The sequence below is a fragment of the Catharus ustulatus genome, chromosome 1, assembly GCF_009819885.2.
Source record: "Catharus ustulatus isolate bCatUst1 chromosome 1, bCatUst1.pri.v2, whole genome shotgun sequence".
NCBI lineage: Eukaryota > Metazoa > Chordata > Aves > Passeriformes > Turdidae > Catharus > Catharus ustulatus.
This window is the reverse complement of record NC_046221.1, coordinates 103,272,086-103,295,144: the sequence shown is the minus strand read 5'-3', so window position 1 is coordinate 103,295,144 and position 23,059 is coordinate 103,272,086. Positions and strand designations below refer to the sequence as shown.

The following is a 23,059-nucleotide window of genomic DNA, read 5'->3' as shown; positions in this document are numbered from 1 at the left end:
TAGGAATGTTCTGTTTTATTGCCATTTGTATTTGAAGTGCTTTATTGTTTTTGGCTTGAATGATAATTTCTTATATCTGCTGAGGAAATTGCATCAATACAGTAAATATTGTAAACTTCCATGTTTTGAGAAAGACTTGCTCTGACTTTCCTCTGAGACAAATTATTTAATCTTCTTCATTGGCTCAGTGATCCAGAAAAGGATCAAGTCTCTTCCTCTGTGACCCCCAAAGGGATGAGTCTTGACATTTAAAAATTCAAAATTTGGCTTTCATGTTCTCTCAGTGTTTCTCTATGGATGTTGGAAAAAGCAGGTCAGGCACGCTGCCAAAGTTCAAATATACTCAAAGTGAAGGGAGTCTGTCCCACCCTAATCAGGAGTGCAACAGCACATCTGAAAACTAAGGCCATACATGAAAACATATGTTCTAGATTATTGATGTTGTCTATAGGCTTTATCATATTTTCTCAGTACAATTTTCTTACAAAAATAATGAACAGAGTTGCTCATCATTCTCTTGATGAGCATATATGAATGTTCTTAGTGTGAACTAAGAATTGTTTACATACATGGAGAATTCTAGGGAGACAATTCAGCTCCATATGTGAAGGTCATGCATTAGCAAACTTGCATATTGGCAACATCAGTTGTGTAGTTATTGCAGTGACACAGCATCAGGTTAAATGGTCAAATGAAACTGAAAAACAAGAATTTATTTGCAAATAAAGATGCAAAAATAACATGGTAACTTCCCAAATTTACAGTAACTTTTTAGTTAAATTTGAATACATTTTTAATAATGGTATAAAATCAAGACTCCTCCAAGAATTGCTGATTACAACAGAATGCATCAGAATAGAAGCTGAGGTGTTTTTATAGCTTTGCTATTTACCATAGGTCTATTATGCATAATTCCTTTTTGTTCCTTTTTTTCTTGAAGAGCAGTTTTCCTTCCCAAAAGGTACTTAAATGCCACTTCCAGGAGTACTTGTTCTTTCACATGCTGTAATGTCACTTTTTTCTTTGTGTTTATTTACTTTTGAATTATAAATTCTCTCTTACATACCTTCACTTGGGACGACATTTTGACTTGTGACCAAATTTACTTCCCTTCCTTTCAGACAAAATAGATGTGCATCGATTTCTTTAGAAACCACAATTTTTTCTAAATATGGGCAGTGGAACAACCTTCTTGGATGCACTCAGAGAATGTAGCAAGTGAAGAATGGTGGAAAATGAATGGGAAATCTCATGAATGGCTTGAAATGTGAGTAGTTAGAAGCTTAAGTTATCATGTGCATATAACTTGATTTTAAAATGTGAAGCAATTTCCTTCAGTAGGGGTAATGGAATGTAGCCAGAGAGTTCTAGTGGGAGATGGGATCTATTTCGTTGCTAAGGAAGCCATGCAAGATGTATAAAGTAGCTGTTGCCTTATTTTATTGTTTGGATTTGGGTTTTGTTGAGCTGGGTTTTTTTTGTGTGTGTGTGTTTGTTCTTAATTTGATGCAGACTTGTGGTTTTGTTTTGTTGTGGTGTTAGGTTTGGTTTGGGGTTTTTTGCTTGTTTGAGGTTGTTTTGTGTGGAGTCATATTTTTTGCCTTGGATTTTGGGGTATTTTTGCTTTGGTTTGCAGCTTTTGTTTATTTGGTTTGGGTCTTTAACAGAAATGTATGGAGAAATTTTTTCCACCTATTTTGCTTATGTCTTTTGGAAGACAATGTCTTTTGTCTCCTGGCAGTGTAATAGATTTTGTGAGTCATGGAAGAGTGGGAGGATTTGCTAGTTCATTTCCCTAAAATAATTTTTTAAAAATTAATTGAAAGTCCTAGTGTCAGACAAGAGAAGAATCTTGCAGCTATAGCTACTATTCATAATGGAAAGACTACCTGCTATAGTAAGCTAAAAGCTTTGGGGTATTAGTGGGGAAGTAGACATATGTCCCTTAAAGCTAAAGGAAGTCTGGCTTCTCAGTTTGAGATTATGACACAGAAGTTGTCAGTATTCTGTACATTATGAGGGATTTTTTTTAAAATGAGAAATATTTGGCTTTTCACAGCTGTGGCAAGTCATCCCATCTGTGTCTAACTGTATCAGTTTTATGCCTTGAGGACCTGCCAATTAGGTAGCCTGTGATATCAGGCTTCTGACAGTGGTGTCATGCTTTGTCATGCTGTTACAAAAATTCTGGAGTTTATATTCCAGAAAGAAATATTTCTTACCTTATATTTTAATATGTAACTGTGAATTTTAATGCAAAAATAGCTTTTCAAAGTTTTGGGTGTTTTTTCCTAACTTTCCTTGCCTTGGTCTTTTCACCTCTCTGATAATCTAGAATACTACAGTTTTCATAACAACTTCTGAGAACCCCCGTCTAATTTCAGAGCTAATTATGAAAGTACCTGTATTTTCAAGGTTATATCATCCAGCTGAGTGAAAAACTAGTCTTATTATAAAACAGGAGGGATAGGAGGAGCAAGTAGTATAAGAATCCAACTACTTTGGTTGAGTACTAGGACCTGAGCTTAAGTACTGTGATTCAAATGACTAATTTCATCTTATATATAGTATTTGGGGGGGTTGGAGTCACAGTTTAAGTTCAGAAAGGGAGGGGGAAATAAAACCAAAACAAATAATGCTTAGTGAAGAACAGTATGACAAAAAGTTTTATTTTGTATAAATGACTTGTATTTAAAAGAAAAATGTGGTTTTAGTTTTGATAATGCCTGACCAATGAGAATCTTTTTCAAGTTGCTGTGGAGTGGCCTTAATGCTGTAAATAATCCAATTGGCCAAGTCCCAGTACAGTGCCGATGAGAAAAGGATGTAGGAAATTCTGTTGTTTACACATGTGTCTGTTACACTGAGAAGAAAGAGGAGCCCAGCAAACTCAGAGGGTAAGGGGTCTTAAACTTGTGGGTTTAATGTTTAATTTCTATAAATCTCTTCAGGGACAAAGTATGAGTTACTATCATGCTGATGCTAAGGAAAAAAACAATCTGAAATGCCCAGCAAAAGTACTGAAGATCAGGAAACAGTATCTGAAGTACGTGGCTAAGTTCTATCTAACTGGATTCTTCTCTTCTATATTTTTTTCCTACTACCATATAATATTACTTCTAACATCCCATTGAACATAACTTGTTTTTCAAGGGTAGTAGAATGCTTACTTACCATAACCAGGTAAGTTTTTAAATTTTCTAAGTGACAGTTTGTTAAAAATAATTTATTAGTTTTGATTAGAAATTCGTATAAATGCAGAAATTTCACAGATTATAAAGTTTTACTACTGAAACCTTTTTAAAATTACCTTGTTAAGTGCATATATAGTGGCATAAATTGGTGCCTTTAAATGGGTGTGGTATTATGGACATAAGTGTCATGAAAATATTGTTATGAGTTTGCAGAAGTTCGTATTGCATATTTTTGTTGGAAACCAGTGTTTTCACAGTGTTTCTATTTTCATAAGTTATGCAACTCAATAATGACTTGTATAATCCTAACTTCCTTCAGAAAATAACTGAAGATGGGATAAGAAAAATGCTTTCTTAGTTGTGTGGTATTTTTCTAATGCAATGAAACATAATTTTTTGATACTATGATTTGTTGATGCTGGACAAATATATTCAGTCTGTCATTATTTTAAAGGCAAGTATCAGAGATGGTGTGAGACACTGTGGATGATCCTTCAGCAATGAGAACCAAGGGTCAAATATCAAAAGCAATGTTCATGAGTTTAATAAGCAGATATAGCAAATAGTACTAATGGGCTTCCTCCTGACTATCCAGATAGCTGCATTTTGTTTGCATTAGTTCTCACTGATTCTTACAAACATTTTATGAAGCAGACTGTGCTATAAATAATCATATAGCTAGACTCCTAGTTTTTGGTTTAGATTGACTGTTGTTAGAAAAGTTACTTTTGTGTTTCTGAATGCAGTTCTTTGCAAAATAAAATGAATATAAATTATTTTCCAAAATATATTAGGTATCATTAATAGAAGTAGTCATATTACTTCCAGAGACATCTACAAAAAGTTTAAATTGAAAAATGTAAAATTAGATGTCTGCAGGTGTTTTTTGTGTATTTGCATGTAGCCACCTTTTAACTGAGGCCACTCTTTCACCTTAAGTATAAAATATTAATGGTAACCTCAGGTAAATCTGAAAAACAAATCACTTGAAAATGAATGTGCTAAAGGAACCGTTAATGAACAGGCTTAAATTTACTTCAACATAGGATAGATATTGAAACCATTTGAAGTGTGTGAATTTGATGTTCATGGAATCGTAGATTCATAGAAAAGTTTGGGTTGGAAGGGACCTTAAAGATCATCTAGTTCCCAATCCCACCACCATGGACAGGGAAGCCCCCCGGTACAGCAGACCATCCAACCTGGCCTTGAACACTTGTGGAGGTGTGACATCTACAACTTCTTGGGGAAGCCTCTTCCAATGGCTCACCTAATCTTATTCTCTTTCTACTCAATGCAAAGATCTTTAATTGACTGTTTCATTATGAAAATCATCCTTCCCAAACAGCTTGATTCTCTGCTCATGCTAATTAAATAATCTAGGTCTGATTTACACTAGGTTAAATAAGACTGGGGTTTTTGTCAACTCCATTCTTATTTAATATCAATCACATTACTGGAGGAATACTAGGGAGTAATTTTCATGGAAGCTCCCATTGTTTTAAATATTTTTTTAAAATGTAATTTCAGTTGACCTGGATGTTTCTCCATAACTTTTTTAGGTGTCCATTTTTGCAAAAAGATTGCCAACTTCCCTTTTGCCACACTAAGTAGTCACCAATTATTCAAATAATTTCTGTTTTAGTGGGACTACATATTGGCCTCAGTGGGCACTGAGAGAATAAGTAGACATGCTTCTCTATGTGTTTAAGTAACATCTGGGATACAATAGATGATACTTTGTGATTTATTTTATTTGACCACTCTAGCAAATCTGGAATCCAGATTAAAGTCACAATGTGGATTATTCCTTTGTTCATTTCCCTCAAGGATTAATTAGGGCAGTTAGGGTCATCACGGGATAGTATCTTGCAGCATTAAATCACACAAACATTAAATCACAGTCCTTGAGCTATTGAAAGACATGAGATGGTGTTAAGATACTAGATTGGTTAGGGAAAAGAATAATAATTACATACAAATGTCCAAATACCCATCTTTTTTAAAGATATCTTTTATAAAAGATACAGCTTCTAAAATTGTTCTGATAAAACCAAAAACATCTCTGCACAACAGAATTGTTAATTCTGATGCAATTATATCAGACTAGTTGAACCAGCCAAAGGGATATACTCTGACCCAGAGAAAACAAAATACTCAAGAGTGTTCTTACTTCTCTACTTACATGGGTGGGAAAATCACTTGTTTCTAGACTCTGAGTGGTGTTTTGAAGAAAAATTGTTTTGTGTCCTAATAAGCATTGAAATGTTTTATGTCTTGGTCTGACACAAATCATCAGATATTTGTGATTAATTTTCCCTTCTCCCAGTGTTATGAAATTTCTTTTAAAAGTAGGTCATGTTTTGAATAGGAAAGCATCATAAATGATTTCAGCTCTAACAAGACAATTCTTGATCTCTCATATCATAAAGCATACGGTTTTAAGATACTCTTAAGGGTTTTAAAAATCTGAAGAATTTCTCAGAGTACAAGCAGGGATTAGAAACAACTTTTTCAGGGATATGCCATTACATCTTAACACTTTATTGAAAATAAAATAAAGAAAAAACCAACAAAACCACACCAGAAACCCCCCCTAAACAAAACACAACACCCCCCCAACTCAGTGAGTTTTTTCTAGTAAGGGAAAAAAGCCTATAAATGAAAGAATCAAAGTGAAGCAATCCACTTCAAGCTCACTTTCCAAATGAGTAACTTAGAAGAAGATAGAATTGAGTCACAAACTCTAGAAAATAAACTTGTGATGATTTTGTCTAAATAATGATGTTTCTCTATGCTACTACATCCGAGGCTCACCCTGATAACTCCGTAGCAGGGCAAACCTGGGACGTGCAGCATGAACAAGGGTTAAAGATACCAAGAGGCTCTTTTCTCCCGGGGGGGTTCCGTGGTTTATTTTTTCATTGCGTTCAGGGGGCAAAAAGGAAGTTTCGCAAGGACTGGGATCTTTTCTAGGGTCAGGAGGAGGAGGGGGAATGGCATCCTGCCAATAGGGTAAAGCAGAGGAGATAGGGTCAGTCCACAAGTATTACAGGGATCAAGAGTCAAGGGACATACCATCTCAATACATCTTGGGTAGTGGTTTACAACATCTCTATACGTTTGAGTGACTTCTACTGTTTGGATGAACTTGTTTTAGCATTGCATCTTACCTAATTCTTGTTCAGTGAAGTGTGTTTCAGAATGGTTAGTCTGTCTTCAGTTTCCTTTTTTTAACTTCCTTTTGACGTTGAGAGAAGCCCAGCTGACCTGACCTGTAGCCCAATCTAAAAATGTGATAAAAATCCCACAGATCTGTGAAATTGTCAGTTGTGTTTGGGGAGCCTCCTCAACTATATCCAGTAAGAAGTTATGGTGGCTCTCACAAAGTGGTGAATTTGGCTTTTGAACATAAGTAAATGAAACATGAAATAGTAGAATGCTAGAATTATCAATGGCTGGGAAAGGGATTTAACCCTTGATAATTCAAAATGATACAATAGTCTTTTGTCCTAATTGTGTGCTATAAGCTTATTTATAGCTTATCTGCAAATATTTGTGTTTCATATAGCTTAAATTGCTTAATTAATACCCTATTGTTTAACTAATACCCTGCATGAAAATCACCAGCTGAATGAAATCTTTTTAGTTTTCTTGTCTTCTTTGACTTTTAACTTACAGCCGGCTTTAATGCTTGGAAAGGCTTCTAAGACCAATCATGGCTTACATACTCAAAGCAGGTCTAAGCTTGTGGATGATGCATGCCTTGGGTATTATTTCCCTACTTTTCTATAGTCTTCCCTCTTTCTGAAAAGTTCAGAGGAAATCCATGCGAGATACTTTTCTGTGTCGTGTTAAAGGGCTGCCTGTCAGTATAAGCAAGACAGAGCGTGTGTGCACTGGCTGGGCTCATGTCCTGTAATAGCACACTGACAACTCGGGTCGAGCTGACTCTTTTGGGATTCCCTATTGTGACTGACTACTGGTTCTCTTGGAACTAAGCTGAGTGGTATAAGAAGCTGCCTGTTTCTCCTACTTGTTCCCAGGAAAGGAAATGGCCCTGTTAGCACTGCAGCTCATTTCAGTGTGGGCTAAAAAATGTTTGTCATGCTAAACACTCACTGAAACTAACTTACTCTGCTTTCTGTGTAAACAGAGGAGGAAGACTCATGCACTTGGTTATTTTTAGTCATAGCCATGGAACTGCTGAAAACAAAACCAAAATAATACAAAAAGATACCATTTTAATGTTATTAAGAGCAAATCTCTATGCTATTCAGAAGATACCTATTAGACCAGATGTTTAACTGATATAAATTATTTTGTATGAATTAACTATTGCCTTGTTTAAAATACACTCTGAATCTGTTTTCAATTGAAGTTATTATTAATACTCTGATTCATAACCTATTTTTCCTAATAGTAATTCAGACAATATATTCCATGGAGATTACAGATACCCACATAGAACCACTGAGATTAGATTAGAATTTAGGGGACTTGACTACTTGTTTAACTCAGAAGTTTACACTAGGTTTTGTAAGCCTGTTTGTAAATTGCTTACCCTGAAAGGATCTAAAACTTTGAGAGTTTCTTTCATCATATCCTAGTAAAAAGTGATAATCAAATCTTAAAGGGTAGCTAGCCAAACAAACTGTCTCAAAAGCCACAGCTACCAAATTTAGTTGGGTTATGATTGGTTTAGCACTTAGTTCTTTTTGAGACTGTCTGGGAAAGTTGTTAGTGTCACACACAGTCCCTTCCCTCCCTGCATAATCTGATTTTACAATATGTGTTTATAAGTGTAGTGGCTGAGCGATGAGCATCAGTGCTACAGATTTGAATGTATAAAAAATATGGGTGAAATGTTATGAAAGTTTGTAACCAAAAAAAACATTCTTGGGGAAATGAAGTTACTATAAATTATCTTTAAAGCAGTACTTCAGAGCTTCTTTTGGCTGTATGGATAGTAAATGACAACATCTCTATGTACAAATATTTATCTTACCCCTATTTAACCCTAAGGATTTGAACACCACTTCAAAGATGTGAAGAAACATCAGCTTGTTGCTATAAAAGACTTTGAAAGACATTGCAATGATATGTAATCACTTGTATTACCCGATAGACCTAAATCAGAGTAAGTATATAATTCTGGTTCTCATCTGAAGAAATAGTATCCAAACTGTTTAGGGTTTATTAAAATTGGTAGACAAAAAAAAAAAAAAAAAAGAAAAAAAAAGTGAAAGAGTATAATTTGTTTAGTCTTTATATTTATTGTAATCTGTGACTACTTTCCAAGTTGTCTTTTCTATGAATGAATGTTTATAGTATGTTTATATAGTATGTAAAATATGTATATAGTCTGTATAATATTACACAAGATGTATTGTATTCATGTGTTTTAAAAAACAATTGAAATGCTGAATGGGATTTTACTTTAAAATGGATATTTGGACATGGAGGAAAAATGGTAAAAAGAAAAAAAGGAAAAATCATACATAATACCGCAGCAAAGTGGACCATGTCCTTTTTTTGGTGCATCCTTTTTCAGAGGGAATTACAGCATTTAATTTGAGCAAGCTTTAAGATCATCCCCACCCCACCAGTAACAATAATATAAAATATGCTGAGACAGAAACCTTGTCTTAAATTACTCCTTTTAATTATTGGCATCTTTTATCTTAGTGCAACTTAATAGAAAAATTCACTTTAACCTAGTGGTGTTTTTATTCTGTGAAAAAAAAAAAAATTAATCACTCAGTTTTTAAAACCTTTGAACCATGACAGCTATACCAGTCTTGTGGTTAAGTTCTCCTATGGCATGGAAAGTTTCACTATATTTTACAAAAGCAATTAATACATTGAGAGAAATATATAATACCTCAAGGTTAGATGAACCATAGTATAGGCAATCATTTCAATAAAAGCATCAGTCCAAATGTAAAATTTTGTGAAACTTCATGAAGAAGTTAATGTTTCCTGCAAGAGACTTATTGTTCCTGTTACCAGCGTGTTTTTCTGGATTGTTTCCACCTATGCTTAGAACTGACCTTCAGCCTGGGAAGTATCTGGGAATGCTTGATTATCTTGTTCATCCCTTTCCTTTGTACACAGTGTTCTCATATTCGCAGTTTCTGTTGGCAGAATAGATTTAAGGGATAAAGCCTTTTTTCTTCTTTTTCCATGTTCCTTACAGCTAGTTCCTGACAAGACTGCAGAAGAGTGCAGAATTGCTGCTTTGAAGACAGTTCAGTGTTGTCACAAAAGGGGCTTATTTCTTGTGGTTCTTCCATACTTACATAGTATTTTGTGACCCATTTGACTAAAAGTTGCATATTCTGAGATTCACAATTTGTGATTTTAATTTTGTCTCATTTCCTGGATGTTGTGGCAACATTTTTAAAACTGGGTGGAACAGGCTTCTCAGAAATCACACTGCTTGGAGAATCCCAGTGAGGGGGACCTTTGAGATCATCCCTATTCCTCAGAGCAGCATATTTAGGACTTCTACATGGCATGCATTCACGTCACAAGAATTCTGTCACACTAGTTTTTATTTTCTCTAAAATGAGTGGGGCATCTAGAATGGTAAATCTTATTTCAAAGGATTGAAATAGGTTGTGGAAAAGGATAGCAAATGAGGACAAACTGGAAACATGACTGGAGTGGCCAGCATAAGGGCCACTTAGGGCTTCCTCATGTTTTTGTTTTTGTTTTGTTTTTTTTTAAGATATAAATTAGATATATGCAATTTTGCCCTACATGCCTTCATGTGAATTATTAAAACCTCCAGGAGAAGGAAACTACTATTAATAATAGAAAGGATTCCTCCTCTGAAGTCTGAGAATTTTGGTTATCACAATGGATACTAGAATATCAAGAAGCAGTATACTTAATCCTGTTGTATAGTGTAAAATGCATTATTCAGCAATATTTTTCAGCATTTATTTTTCTTTGGTTTCTGGGTAGTCTACTAAAATAGAAAAAAAAATTAAGCTTTCTTTGTGGTTTATTGTCTTTCAGTCACTATCTTTGCTACTCATCCTTTATCTCTTCTGCTGGGAATTTAGCTATACATGGACAACTAATATAATTATGCACTTTCTGGGGTTACTTTAGAAATGCCTTGTAAGTCACAATGTTTTGTATTGTAGTAAAATGCAATTTTCCCTGCAGAACTACCATTTCCCTGTAGTTATTTTCAGTTTTTAACTTTTTAGGACTCACAGAGTAGATGGCAAACTTTGTTTATGGCTGTTTTAATGGAAGGCCAAGCCAAAACTTGGGTATCTGCTTTTGCCTTTCCTCTCTGTTGTATTATTCCAGCTTATGATCTAGTGTTGATCAACTCAGAAGTGAGATCAGACTCCAGTTTTACATAAATTCTACTATTAAGGGCTTACTTACATTTGGTCATACACCTTTTCTGTCTCTCGAGTTTTTTAGTGTCTCCTGAGATGAACTTTATTATTCTGTTTTCAAGGCAAAGGTGTCAGTACCATAAAGAAATAATGAGAAAAGTAGTAATATTCTGAATTTCCAAGATTATAAATTTGGTCAGACCTATAAGAAATATGGAACACTACTTATCACTTCTCTCTTTACTGTTTCCTCTCAAATCTCTCAAATATTTTGGGTTTGTTTTCTTTAGTTAAAGCATTTGAGTCTTTATCCTGTTCTTTAAGAACTTTGACAATTAAAGAACTTGGAAATGAAGATTTAGGCCTGACATTGTCTCTTGCACTTAAAATATTCAGGTGGATGATATGTTATAGAAGGAAGATGAGGTTGCATAATTTTAGTCTTGTGTATCAGGACATTAATGAATTGCCACTATGATTTCATTTTATCTCAAAGAGACACGTAACACATCATACTATCCAAATTGATGTCTTAAGAAGAAAAGGGTTTTTTTCAGGAATTTTTTAGATTTCCTAATTGGACAAAAAAAGTGCAAAACAACAACTACAATACCTCTCTGAAACAAAACCTAATGACCCCAAACTCACTTCACGAAATTAAAAACGTAATGTTTTACTTTTTCATTTTCATAGCATAACTATTTTTAGTAACTGGACATGAGAAGGAAATAAAACAATTTTTGAAATTAAATTAGATCTTTATTAACATTTTTACGTTAAAAGGAAACCAGAGAAGTATGGCTAGAGGGAAAAAATTATCACATAACTCCTAATAGGGAGTAAATAATTAGCAGTATTTGTCTCTTCAGGCCATTCTTTGGCTGATTTTTAGTTATGACACATGTAAGGAACAAAATGTTTGGAAACAACATCGCTTAAAATATGCCATATGGTTTAATATTGTTAATATTTTTTATAGCTTTCGAGAAAAAATAAACAGAATAATCTTTGGCTGTGCATTAAAAAGTCTTGAAAACACTATCTTTTAATTTTCATGAAGTAGGATAATCTTTATATGATGTCATAGTCTGTTTGGATCTCTTGATCAGCACAGTGTACTTTGTAAATTAAGCTTTATTTTATGAGCTTATGAGCTCATTAAGAAAAAAAGCAAAAAAAAAAAATCCTCTGCCTCAAACAACGCCACCAAAGCATAAAGACATCAAACAATGGTGGAATCATCTTTGTACAGACTAGTCGAACACATGAAAACACTAATTCATTATTTCCCTAATTACAAGTTCTCTAAATCGTATTTTTTCTGTGAACAAGCTAGTTACCAAGCTGTTGATGCCAGCTTCTCATTCTTTCTCCTCTATTGAGGAGTGAATGTCCCCCGTACCACACTGAAAAGCACGAAGGTCTCATCAGTCAGCCTGCTGTTGGATCTGCTACAAAAACCTTGGGGGTAAGCCTAGGCATTTACACTTTCTAGCTCAGAAGTTTGGTCCGTGAGTTAGCGTAACCTGAAGAAACTGCCACGTAGCTGCTTTTTGAAGATGCAGAAGTTGTTGGCTGCAGGTAATATCAGCCCTTACCTCCTCCTGTCCACTGAATTGTAGGTAGAGGCTGCTCTCCCATTGACCACTCACATTGGCACTGCTCTCAGCATACGTCAGACTTTAAGATCAGCTGCTTGTTCATTATTGTGATATTTTTACTTTTCTTTCCTCTAAGAGTTTTCCAAGTCATTCTGGTTATCCTAGCTTCAGTGTATTGTAATACTAAGAATTCTATTTGGTAGGATTTTAGTATCAATTTAATTCAGTTCTTATACCAGTTTCACCCAATAGATTTTGAATAATATCTCTTTAACCTCTGTGTCCTTTTGGCCAATGACTTTGTAGCTTTCATCGTAAAGATGGTCACTGTAATCAGTAAGGCTTTCATTCCATGCAGGAGTGTGTACATTGGTTATGTTCAATGTATGTTCGTTGTAATTAATTTTAGAGCCATAATCATAGGGTCTTATATGTAATGCAACTGCATTAAGTGAAGGACACTTTTAGTAAGAAGTAGCCTGGACTGTTTTTAAGATACACAGCCATGAGTAATGGTAGCTTTATTTTCCCCATTTACATTGATTTACACAGTGATTATTAGCAATGTTTATGAAATAATTGCTGTGTGTTTTCTCAATGTGTATAGGTGATGTAAGTGTTCTGGGCCACTAGTATATGATTAGTTTCCTTACAAGTCTGTGGTACCCCTTTCACTCTGCTGTTGTCACAGCCGTGTACAGCTTTATGTCCAGTGTTAACTACATGTCGGTCATTTCAGGTTAACTTCAGATCTCAGTGCAGCATTATCACCCACTTATATGTGTCCTTGTGATGTTGCAGATGGTATTCCTTCTGTAACTAGTTTAAAGGTGGGTTGTCACGGATCTGACAATACCTGAGTTGTTCCAAAATGCAGGATCTGTTATAGGTAAGTTCTGGGTATATGTTCCAATTATCAGTGTTGCCATGGTGATGCAAGAGGGTCACACTTTCGGTAAGAGAAGACACTTGGGTCTTGGACATAATTCAAACCTCAGTTGTTTTTAACTTGTTCCCTTTTTCATCGTAAAAGGAGAGGCACACAGATAACTCCTGAGTTGTATGTTTAACTGCAACCTGATTATATGGACTTCAGAAGGGTTTTGTTTCTATTTGAACAGGATTTTGGGCAGCCACTGACATGAATTCCTTATCTGTGGTTATTCTTGTGGGAGTTTGTCACTTGTGTAGCAAATTTACAAGTTTTCACAGATATGATTCCCACACAGTATTAATAGATCCATTCTTGTGTATTTGCTGGTTTAGTAGTTTATTCCATCGATTTACTGTCCTGCTGTTTTGATGCTGATGCAGTAGCTGGAAAATCCATTGTACAAGATTTGAACTAAAGCAAACTTGTCCTACTTTATTCTTAAAATATTATCGATCTTAAGATTACATTTCTCTGGATAAAGGAGAAGTAGCAAACCACTAGCTTAAAGCAGTTGTGAGATCACTGATAGCTAAGGCAGGGAATATATTCTGACTGCCACTATTTCTGGTCCTGTAAGGATTTCTTTTCATCCTCCAGGTGTTTGTGGTAATGCACATGAAAAGTTTCCCAGATTAGTTTACCTTCTATGAAGTTGGCAGAATGTTGGAGATGCGCTGTACCATTGTTTTTAAAAAATGTTACAAATATACAATTTGTTTCAACAGAACCTTTGCCACTCCTCTTTTTTGACATCCTCTCTTACTGCCCGTTGAAATAAATCCTACATCCCTTTGTGTTGAGGCCACTCCTGTAACCAGGTACTTGTTCAGTTTTGTGCTATACTTTTTCAAACCAAATGATCAGCATCCTGGCCGCATGTTGCTAGGATTTTTAGGGTTTTGGTAACTAGATACAAATTTTTATGGATATGTTTTTAGTCTGAGCTATATCATTAATCACTTTCCAGTGTGATGTTTTTTCCATCATACATTTCAGTCATTTACTTGGCAATATTTTTCCATCTAGCCCCTAGGTGGGACCCCTAAGGGTTATTAACTAAAACCAACTTTACAACCAGAACAGACACACAAAATTTGATCTCCTCTTCTTGAGTTGATAGCTTGATAGTTAGCAACCCTTAATAAACAACCATGTTTTCAGGGAGTGAGTTAAATCACTTCCTATATTCTTCCTATAATGACCACATCACCCCTGTCCATTTTCTTAAAGCCTTCTCTCTTTGTCAGGGTTTATTGATGGGTGAAATTCAGCAATACCATGGAAAGTTCTGACTTTCCAGTTACACTTAGAAAAGAACCTGTTCAGTTCTATGATTCATTTTGTCCTATTAAATTTATAGATTAGACAAAAGAAAATTAACTGGTTTAATCTAAAGCAGAAATTTTCTTTAAAGACAAACATAGAATATCTTAAAAAAAATTTGGCTGAGGTATTAATAATTAAGAGAAATATAACCAAGGATTAAATTATGCAGTTAGTAAAAGGATGTTGAAACTGTATCCTCAAGCACTTCCCTAGCTACTGAACTGTCTGAAAAAGGTGAGTTCACTGAGCAGGTATTAACATGAGGAAAGTGCAATAATTCTTTTCTCTCCTGGGTTTTTTGATAATGCTGCTACCAACGGTGAATATACTGCTGTTTACCTAAAACAATAGGTTGCAAAAATAAATCAAGAGCTCTTCTCTTTCTTACTGGTGGTCAGGATCATTCTGTAAATAGGAAAGGTTGCAATATAATTGTGTATGGTTGACACCTATGTTCCTTGTAATATTCACCAAATGTCTGTCTTTTTTTCCTCTGAGAACTATCATCACTCTGTTCTCACTCTATTATCACACCTCACTCACATGACACAATGAATGTTGCTTCATATACTTTGTTCATACTTATTTTAAATTATTCCATTAAGAAAAACAGCTTTTAAAGGGGTGTTGTATTCCTTCTTATCACTCAGCTTACAAGTTACAGGTGAACTATCAGAAGGCTTCACTGATCAGAAAACACCCATTTTTATCCAATTTTCTAAGTTTATTTTATCTTTTCATCCAATTATCTTTTTAAAATAATTATGTAAACTGAGCTACCTATGCTGTGCTAGCTAGTTTGTTGCTGAAAACTCAAGTAGTGACTTTGAAAATAGCTCCACACAGTATTTTTTTGTTGATTTTAGACTTGTGATATTTCTGATATTAAGAGGTCTGTCTAATGACATTAACATGGAGCTTTCTTCTTTGACTTACCTTTGACATACAAGTTTAAAATTATTCTTTTTCACTCTGGAACATATATAGATATTTTATAGATGAGAATTTCCAGAGTTCGATGTAGACATATGCTTTTTCTATGAGGTGGTCATATACCAGAGAGGATAATTATTAATTTTTTACATACCACTATAACTATAGAGATGATTAAAGATTCAGTATCAACAGATTCAATACCACAAGAGTCTTCAGTTGGATTGTCAGACTTACTTTTATTATGATTTCATCAGTGCAGTGTTTTTGAGAGCATGAAAGAGTAGATTGATAGGAACTATAAATAAGATAAAATAAGTCCATCCTAATCATCCCTCTGGAGCTGTGAGATTTTTGACAGTTTCAGAACTTTTATAATAAACAACATGTTTTTTCTATTTTTTAAATCTTTGCTTCCTTTCAAACTAATATTTTAGTCCACTTCTTTAAAAATAGATACAAGTACAAATCTTCATAATTCATACTTTTAATAAAATTCCTGTTTCCTGTTTCACTTATCCAGCAAATATTTCTATTTGGCTGACTCAGTCAGCCACTGAAATGGATTGTGTTGAGATCTGTCTCTTTTAATGAAAAAATGATATTTTATTCTACCTCTTGCAATCTCAAAGAGGGTATCTAAAAAACCTCTTTTGATTCAATTTTCTGAAAAGGGCATAGTCAAGTCAATACAAATAGAAACACCTCCTTCTCTTTGCCACCTTGGAATGAGACAGCACTTCTGTTTTCTGGAGGAGGAATGACTTCTTTTAAGTCTTAATTTTTTTAAATTTTAGATACAGAGTTTGGATCATCTATCCATGCTGAAAAGTGCAGGCAACATTCAGCTTATCATAAAATGATTAGAAGCCTAAGAGACCACCAGCTTATTGTACAAGCCCACTTCAATTATTGCAGCTGTAGGTTTGATCTGACTGGCAATGTCCCAGCCTCAAGAACACATGAGCCATCACAGTAGAGGGGAGCAAGGATTCATGGCCAATGTTTACTTTTTAGTATCTTATGATCTGTGACCTTAACATTTCTCCAGCTTTGGAACGGAAAAAAAGTCACCTCAAACCTGTAATGGAACATCAGCAACAGGCTATTCTGATTAATGAATAACTCAGGTCTTTCAAATTCTCAATCAAAGAAAAATATTACCATTCTTATTTCTCTGTCTTTTAAGATTTGCAATCTGTACATCCCCAAGTTCTGCCTTCTTTAAATGAATATGCAAAGGAGCTAGCAAAAGCCACTGAAAAAAACCTACTGATTATGAAAAGTGTAATAAAAATTTCTGTAGATAACTACTAGTTTGGGGAAGACACAGAAAAAATGTAAGAAAAAGTTATTGTACTTTTTAAAAATCCAAAAGTTTCAACTATTTAATTAAGTATTTATTACATTATGCAATACATAATATATATTATTGCGTATCTAAAATTTACTGTGGTTTTGTTTGGTCGGTTTTTTAGTTAGAGCTTTAGGAAACAAAGCAATTATGACAACCCAGAAGTTAAATTAACAACTGACTGCAAGAGTTTAATATTTAGTTACTTTGGCTCTACTGGGCCTCATACAAGTTTGTGGGGTGGCAATATGTTTGTATTTTGGATAAGGTTTATTCAAATTAAGTTACTGGAAGTAGGTCAAAAAACAAGAGAGACTCAACCTTGATGAAGCTTTGGCAGCAGCTCTGCTACATCTGTGTAGTGTTGTTGTGGGCTTGATGGTACTACACCAGTGATAATGAAGGGAACTGGGAGTCCTTCATTGTCCTTTTCCTCCTCTAATATCCGTACTCCACTACAACAGTTCTCCATAAGCTTCTAACAAATGGCAAATAAATGTCCTGAAAATCATGGAAAAGTTGAAAACAGCTGGAAAACTGGAACAAAACCTACAAAATCCTCTATTCAGTTGAAATGAGACATAACTGAATCATACTGCAAAACTATCTACCCTTCAGTGTTTTGTAAGCATCATTGGCCTTCTGCATTTCAAATGCAGGTGTTGGCACTAATTGCCATAGCATATAAACATTTTTCTGCAAATGGATATTGCAATGTAAAAGCCATTTCTTTTTTACTTCTAACAACTTACTCTTCTGTTGAAGTAGCAAGGTTTTTAAGGTTGTTTATTTGCCTGGATTTTGTTTGGTTGCTCTGGTCTGTTTTTAACATAATCAAGAGGAGAAAAAACAAGGAGATATAAGTGGCTAGTCTCTACAGACTGTCCACATCAGCATTTTCTCCACACTGGGGTAGGGAAACAATTTTTCTTCTTGGCCAAATAAGTAATAAATAATCCAAAGATGAATAATGAAAAAGAATGCAGCAAGATTTACTAGCTGAGTCATACCATTACGAGAAAGGCTGTACAGTACAGTAGGATAGTGCCACACTGTCAAGAATAATGTAAGAATATACTACCTGTAAATCTTCTGGAATGCATAGAGCAAAATAAAGCCCCCTATAACAAATGCTTCGTTTTTCTCCTGATAAAATGGAAATCCAAAGGTCACAGGGGTTTTGATATTTTTTTTTCCTTAGGTATGTAAATTATAATGCAAGTTTTGCCTAGTATGAAACTGCACAGTTTGGGAAAGAAGGCAAGTGATTTGTGATTGTAGTTCTAGACAAATAACTTCCTCTTATTAGATATTTAAAATATATATTAATTCAATTCAATCTTTTCTTAAAGGCAGAAAAGTTTTGTCTGTTTTCTTTAGACTCAAACATTTTTGAGAGCACTATGATTATTTAAGGACTCTTCCTTTGCAAACAAATCCTAGCCAAGTGATAGGTATGTCTGTTTATTCTGTACTCAAAAAGTATTAAATAAAAGATGTATGAATAGCTATTTCTTGTTGATCAAGCATCATTAACTTACTATGAAAGCAGTAAAATCTCTAACTGTTGAAGGTTATTAATACAATATAATTAACAAAAAGCTAAATCATTGTCTGTCTTTATATTTTTTAGGAGTGAAGTTAGATGATGAATCAAAACATGAATTTAGACTCCATTCAGAAACAAATGGAAGAGATAGAGGTTTTTTGGACCCAACCAACACAACCTGATAAATTAGACAGATGTTGGAAACCAGGTGATCATCTGTGTCATTCAAATCTTCCATCCCAAAGTTTCTACCCAAATTCACCTCATTATGCACATATGCATACAAGTTATGGCAGTGATTGGGAAATTTTTGAAGCAGTAAAGATCCAGGAACTGGAGGAAGTCAAAGCCAGAGCTGCCCAAATGGAGAAGACCATGCGCTGGTGGTCAGATTGCACTGCTAATTGGAGAGAGAAATGGAGCAAAGTTAGAGGAGAAAGAAATAAAGCACGAGAGGAAGCAAGACAATTGAGAATCAAATTAGACAGTGTCATAAAAGAGCTAAGTGTGCTTAAAAAAATAAATCAGGATTTAGTAAGTGAGAAGGAAAACTTAGAAAATGGAACTGCTTGCAAAACAGGATGCTGTCGCTCAGAAATCTCCTATGTTAAAAAAGACCAAAACTTGTTAATGTTTCTGGAACCAGAACCTCCAAAAGACCTTAACAAAATCATCAAAATTCCTGGGGCAGAAGACACAAAGAAGGTAAAGAATGGGAAATATTTTTTATGGTTCATGAAGAAGTGGCAAAGTATGGACGTGTATGTAGAAATAGGATTTTCAAGAATTTTGACCAAAATGCTGCCTGCTCCATTAATCAGCAAAACCCTTTAGCCCCCTGACCCCCCAACCAAAAATTTCTAATACAGAAAAACACAGAAAACAACTCATACCTTTACACTAGGACTAGACATTTAAGGAACAGAGGCAGAATATTATATCAAATAATTTATAATATTGTTTTGAATCTCTCTCACGTTTTAAGGTAACAGGTTACCTCTCTTATCTGGAATAACCACATTTTGTATACTTACATTCTTTCTCCAAAAAAGCAAATTAGGTTCTTGGCTTCTAAAATAAAGTAATTTAATTCTCCCTGAACTTCAAAAGTATGGAAAGAGGTAAAGCAATTATTTCACAAGTTTACATGACTTTTGTTTGATAAGGAGAGCAATTAAGTCATTATATAGAATTAAAAATTCAATGATCAGCATTGTTTAAGCAGTTTCTAGCTCTATACAAAAGATCCAGTTATAGTCATCAAAAACTGAAGCATTTGTTCATGTTAAATTTAATTCTGTGCCTGGAATGCAGTGTATAGTCTTCATAGACAGCACCAGGTAAAGCTTTATTTGTTTTCTGATAGATGGCAGTCATTGTAGATATAGGCAAACTTTTTCATACATTGTGGGAAAATGTTTTTCCCTGCATTGTTGAATGTAGGAAAATTTTTACTTCAATTCAAGGGAAATTGCCAAGATCTTAGATCTGAATGTATTCTGTTCAGAAACTTTACTCTCTAATGCATATTAATGATATCATATTCCTGTGAAATCTAAAAAAAAAAAGTTATGTTAGCAGCAGAATAAATTTTGCCAAAAAATCACATGCCTTTCTTATTTGCAGGCAGATAAATGTGCCATTGGAAGGAAATACCACAAAATATACTTTAACTCTTTTTCCTCAGTATAAAATATTTTCTACTTGAAAACTGAAACTTTATATGTCAATGGGAAACATTTCTATCTTTTCAGTGGTTTCTAGCATTTTCTAATGTAAATTTTGGGCATTCTTCAAAAACCTCAAAAGAACAGTGTGATGTGAAAGAGGATTGTCAGTAAACTGCTAAAATGAGATTAGCTTTGAAACAAAATTCCTCAGATGTGGTAAAGCAAATACATTTCTAAGGGAAACTTGTTTATAAGTGACATTCCATTTTCCTCAAAAATGTGTATTTTATTTTTTTTTTCCTACTTTGATATTGGTTCATATGTTTAGTATGCTAAACATCTATCTTCAAAATAGATATCTATATATTTTTTCCTTATGAAAATCTTGTATAAACCTGCTTCAACACACTTTACATAAAAAGTTTAAGAGTTCATAATGTAGGGTTTCTCAATACATTATTTGTATGGATAAATTGCAATGCTGGTTTTATTAGTTCCAGGATTCTGTCTTGACCAGAGTTACAGCCAACAAAAGAGAAATGGAATATATTTCCTTGGTAAAGATGCATTAGAAATATTTTGGATATGAAGCTTGTCATAACAGAAGCCGTGAGATATCCCAAAATTACAGTTATTCAAATGTACTGGCATTTTTGCACCTTCTGCCCATGTACAGTCCAGCTTTCTAAGATATTCTCTATTTCCTTTTTTCTCCTATGTTCCTTAAATGTCTAGAAGAAACGCGATAGACCCTGTTGGAACTATGTCAGTCTTTTTCCTTCATCTGTGTTTTACTCAGGTGTCATATTTTTGTTTTCTCAGGGTGTAAACAAAGACCAAAGCAATGACAATAAAAAATTCACTCCAAAGCCTCCTGATTTCTTCCCCAATGGAATTTCCAGCATCTATTTGGAGGAACCTAAAATAAGTTGGGGCACTACAGCTAAGACAACAGAGAATGATTTAATACATGTATCAGTCTTAAATTTGCATTTGGCTGAGATGAGAAAATTCTTACAGAAGGAAAGAGAGTAAGTGCAAAATATGTCCTACTTGTGGAATTCTCATATAGGGCTTGAAGGCAGTTTCTAAGATGGTGATGTTTGCATTTATAGCCCATATGTTCTAAGCTTTATTCCTTGCTATTTGAAAGGCTTTAATAAGCATTTAGAGAAACAATTCAGCATAGAGTGTTTATTGTTTTCTTTGGCTTCTCTGTCATTTAAATAAGAGGTGTTCTGTACAAATATGTACTTATTAGCAATTTGCAATGCAGTGATATTTAATGTTTGTTATATCCAGTTATTGAAGTGCTTTGTGCATAATAACAAATTTTCATGTACAGTAGTTTCACGAATACAAGCCGCACGGATTATAAGCCGCACCCCCGGTGCCTCGACAATGTTGCTGTCTTTGTCAATAGATAAGCCGCACCCTGAATATTAGCCGCACTTTCGTTCGTCGCGAGAATCCGTGCGCAGCTTTCACAAATTGGCCAATTAGTAACAGGATCGCGGCATAGCGGGCTTTACTGGCTCAGGGCGGGGCCAGGCAGGCTCGGCCCGCTCATGGTTGCTGACGGGGCCGGCCGGGTGGTGCTGCAGCCGCCGCCGGGCTCACTGGCCCCCCTCTCCCGTCAGCACCGCCCCGCCGCTGCGTTTACGTACTCGCCCTGCCGGCGGGCCAGCCGCTGCCGCCGCTGCCAGGCTCGCCGGCCGCCCCCTCCCATCTGCACCGCCGCCGCGTTTCCTCGCCCTGGTCGGCACTGCAGGCCCCCGCACCGCCGGGCTCCCCCACGCTGCTGGCCCCGATTCTGCTGGGCTTCCCCCGCTACCAGGCAGCCCCACCCGCCGGCCTTCCTGCTTCTGCCATGCTCCCCTGCACTGCTAGCCCCAGTTCTCCCAGGCTCCCCCGCCCTGCTGGCCCGGGCTCTGCCGCCCCCCCTGCCCCGCCCTGCTGGCTCAGGTTCTGCCGCCCGCCCCCACACTGCTGGCCCCGCCTCTGCCAGGCTTTCCCACCTCAGCCGGGGCCGGCCTGGCTCCAGCTTGGCTTGGGGCTGCCGCGGGCTCTCACTTCCGTGTTGGCAGCTTTTAGAATTTTGTTAATGTATTAGCCGCCCCGGAATATTGGCCGCACTTCCGGGTTTCCACCAAAATTTTGGTCAAATTGGTGCGGCTTGTATTCGTGAAATTACTGTACTCTACCAGCAGACTTTGAAAGAGGCCAACTGCAGAATGACAAAGGCTGTTTTTGAATTCAAAATAAATGAATCAGCTGCAAAATGCTGTTAATCTTAACCTCTTCACTTCTAGCAGTCTGTGATAAAAGCCGGTAACAAAGAGGGAGTAACACATTTATTACACACTTATGTAGCATATCGAATTTGCCTCACATAAATATAGATGTACATTTTGGTGGCCTAAGAGAAGTTGTATGTTGTATAAATGGTCAATATTGTCAAAGATTGAATCTCAAAAGAAAGGCTTTTCAAGGAAACATGCCGCGTGTGAATTATGATGATGTAGTAGCAGACTAAGCTGTAATTAGAGGTGACAGTAATTTCAAAATCGGGTTCAGTTAATTAGAAAATTAAAAGGAAGAAAATTCCATGTCTATTACAAATATATTCAACACTTTCAGTTCAGAAATGTAATGGTAAAGTGTGTTGAAGAATTTCCTTTCTATCAGTTTATTTCACATTGTTTGCCTGTCAGTTTATTTCATATTTGTCGTGCAGAGAGTACAAATCTGAGGTAAAAAATCCTTTCAATTCCTAACTACTATTTGATGTGGTTTTTTATATGAGTTAGATTGTTGTAGAAAGCATACAATAATTCTCTAGGTGAATCATATAGCAGAAGATGGCCATGCTCTCTCTCCTTAAAAAGTATTTAGTTTTTGTGTGGCAGCAAATATGTTTGTGAGTTAGGAGACAGATGTCTCACATACCCATTTTCCCAGGGTTGAAATATTTAGGGGCCTAGGTACTTCATTAGCAATCACAGTATGTGCACATATATATAATAGTTTTCTTTTAGAAAATTGATAATTTTTCAACTCACTTTTAGTCACTTCTTCGGCAAAACTTTAATAGATTTTGGTTTGTCTGTTCACATGCCTCTCTAACCAATTTT

The 23,059-nt window shown here is 35.5% G+C and overlaps 1 protein-coding gene across 1 annotated transcript in view; it reads left to right on the top strand.

Moving 5' to 3' along the window:
* Positions 1 to 2,809: 2,809 nt before the first annotated feature.
* The window catches only part of CCDC102B (coiled-coil domain containing 102B), a 141,291-nt gene continuing 121,041 nt past the window's right edge, over positions 2,810 to 23,059 (top strand). Inside the window, exons 1-3 of the mRNA XM_033069978.1 lie at positions 2,810 to 2,897; positions 18,340 to 18,960; positions 20,748 to 20,956. Coding sequence (XP_032925869.1) covers positions 18,352 to 18,960; positions 20,748 to 20,956 — 818 coding nt within the window. The 5' untranslated portion in view covers positions 2,810 to 2,897; positions 18,340 to 18,351. The remainder of the gene's footprint in view (positions 2,898 to 18,339; positions 18,961 to 20,747; positions 20,957 to 23,059) is intronic.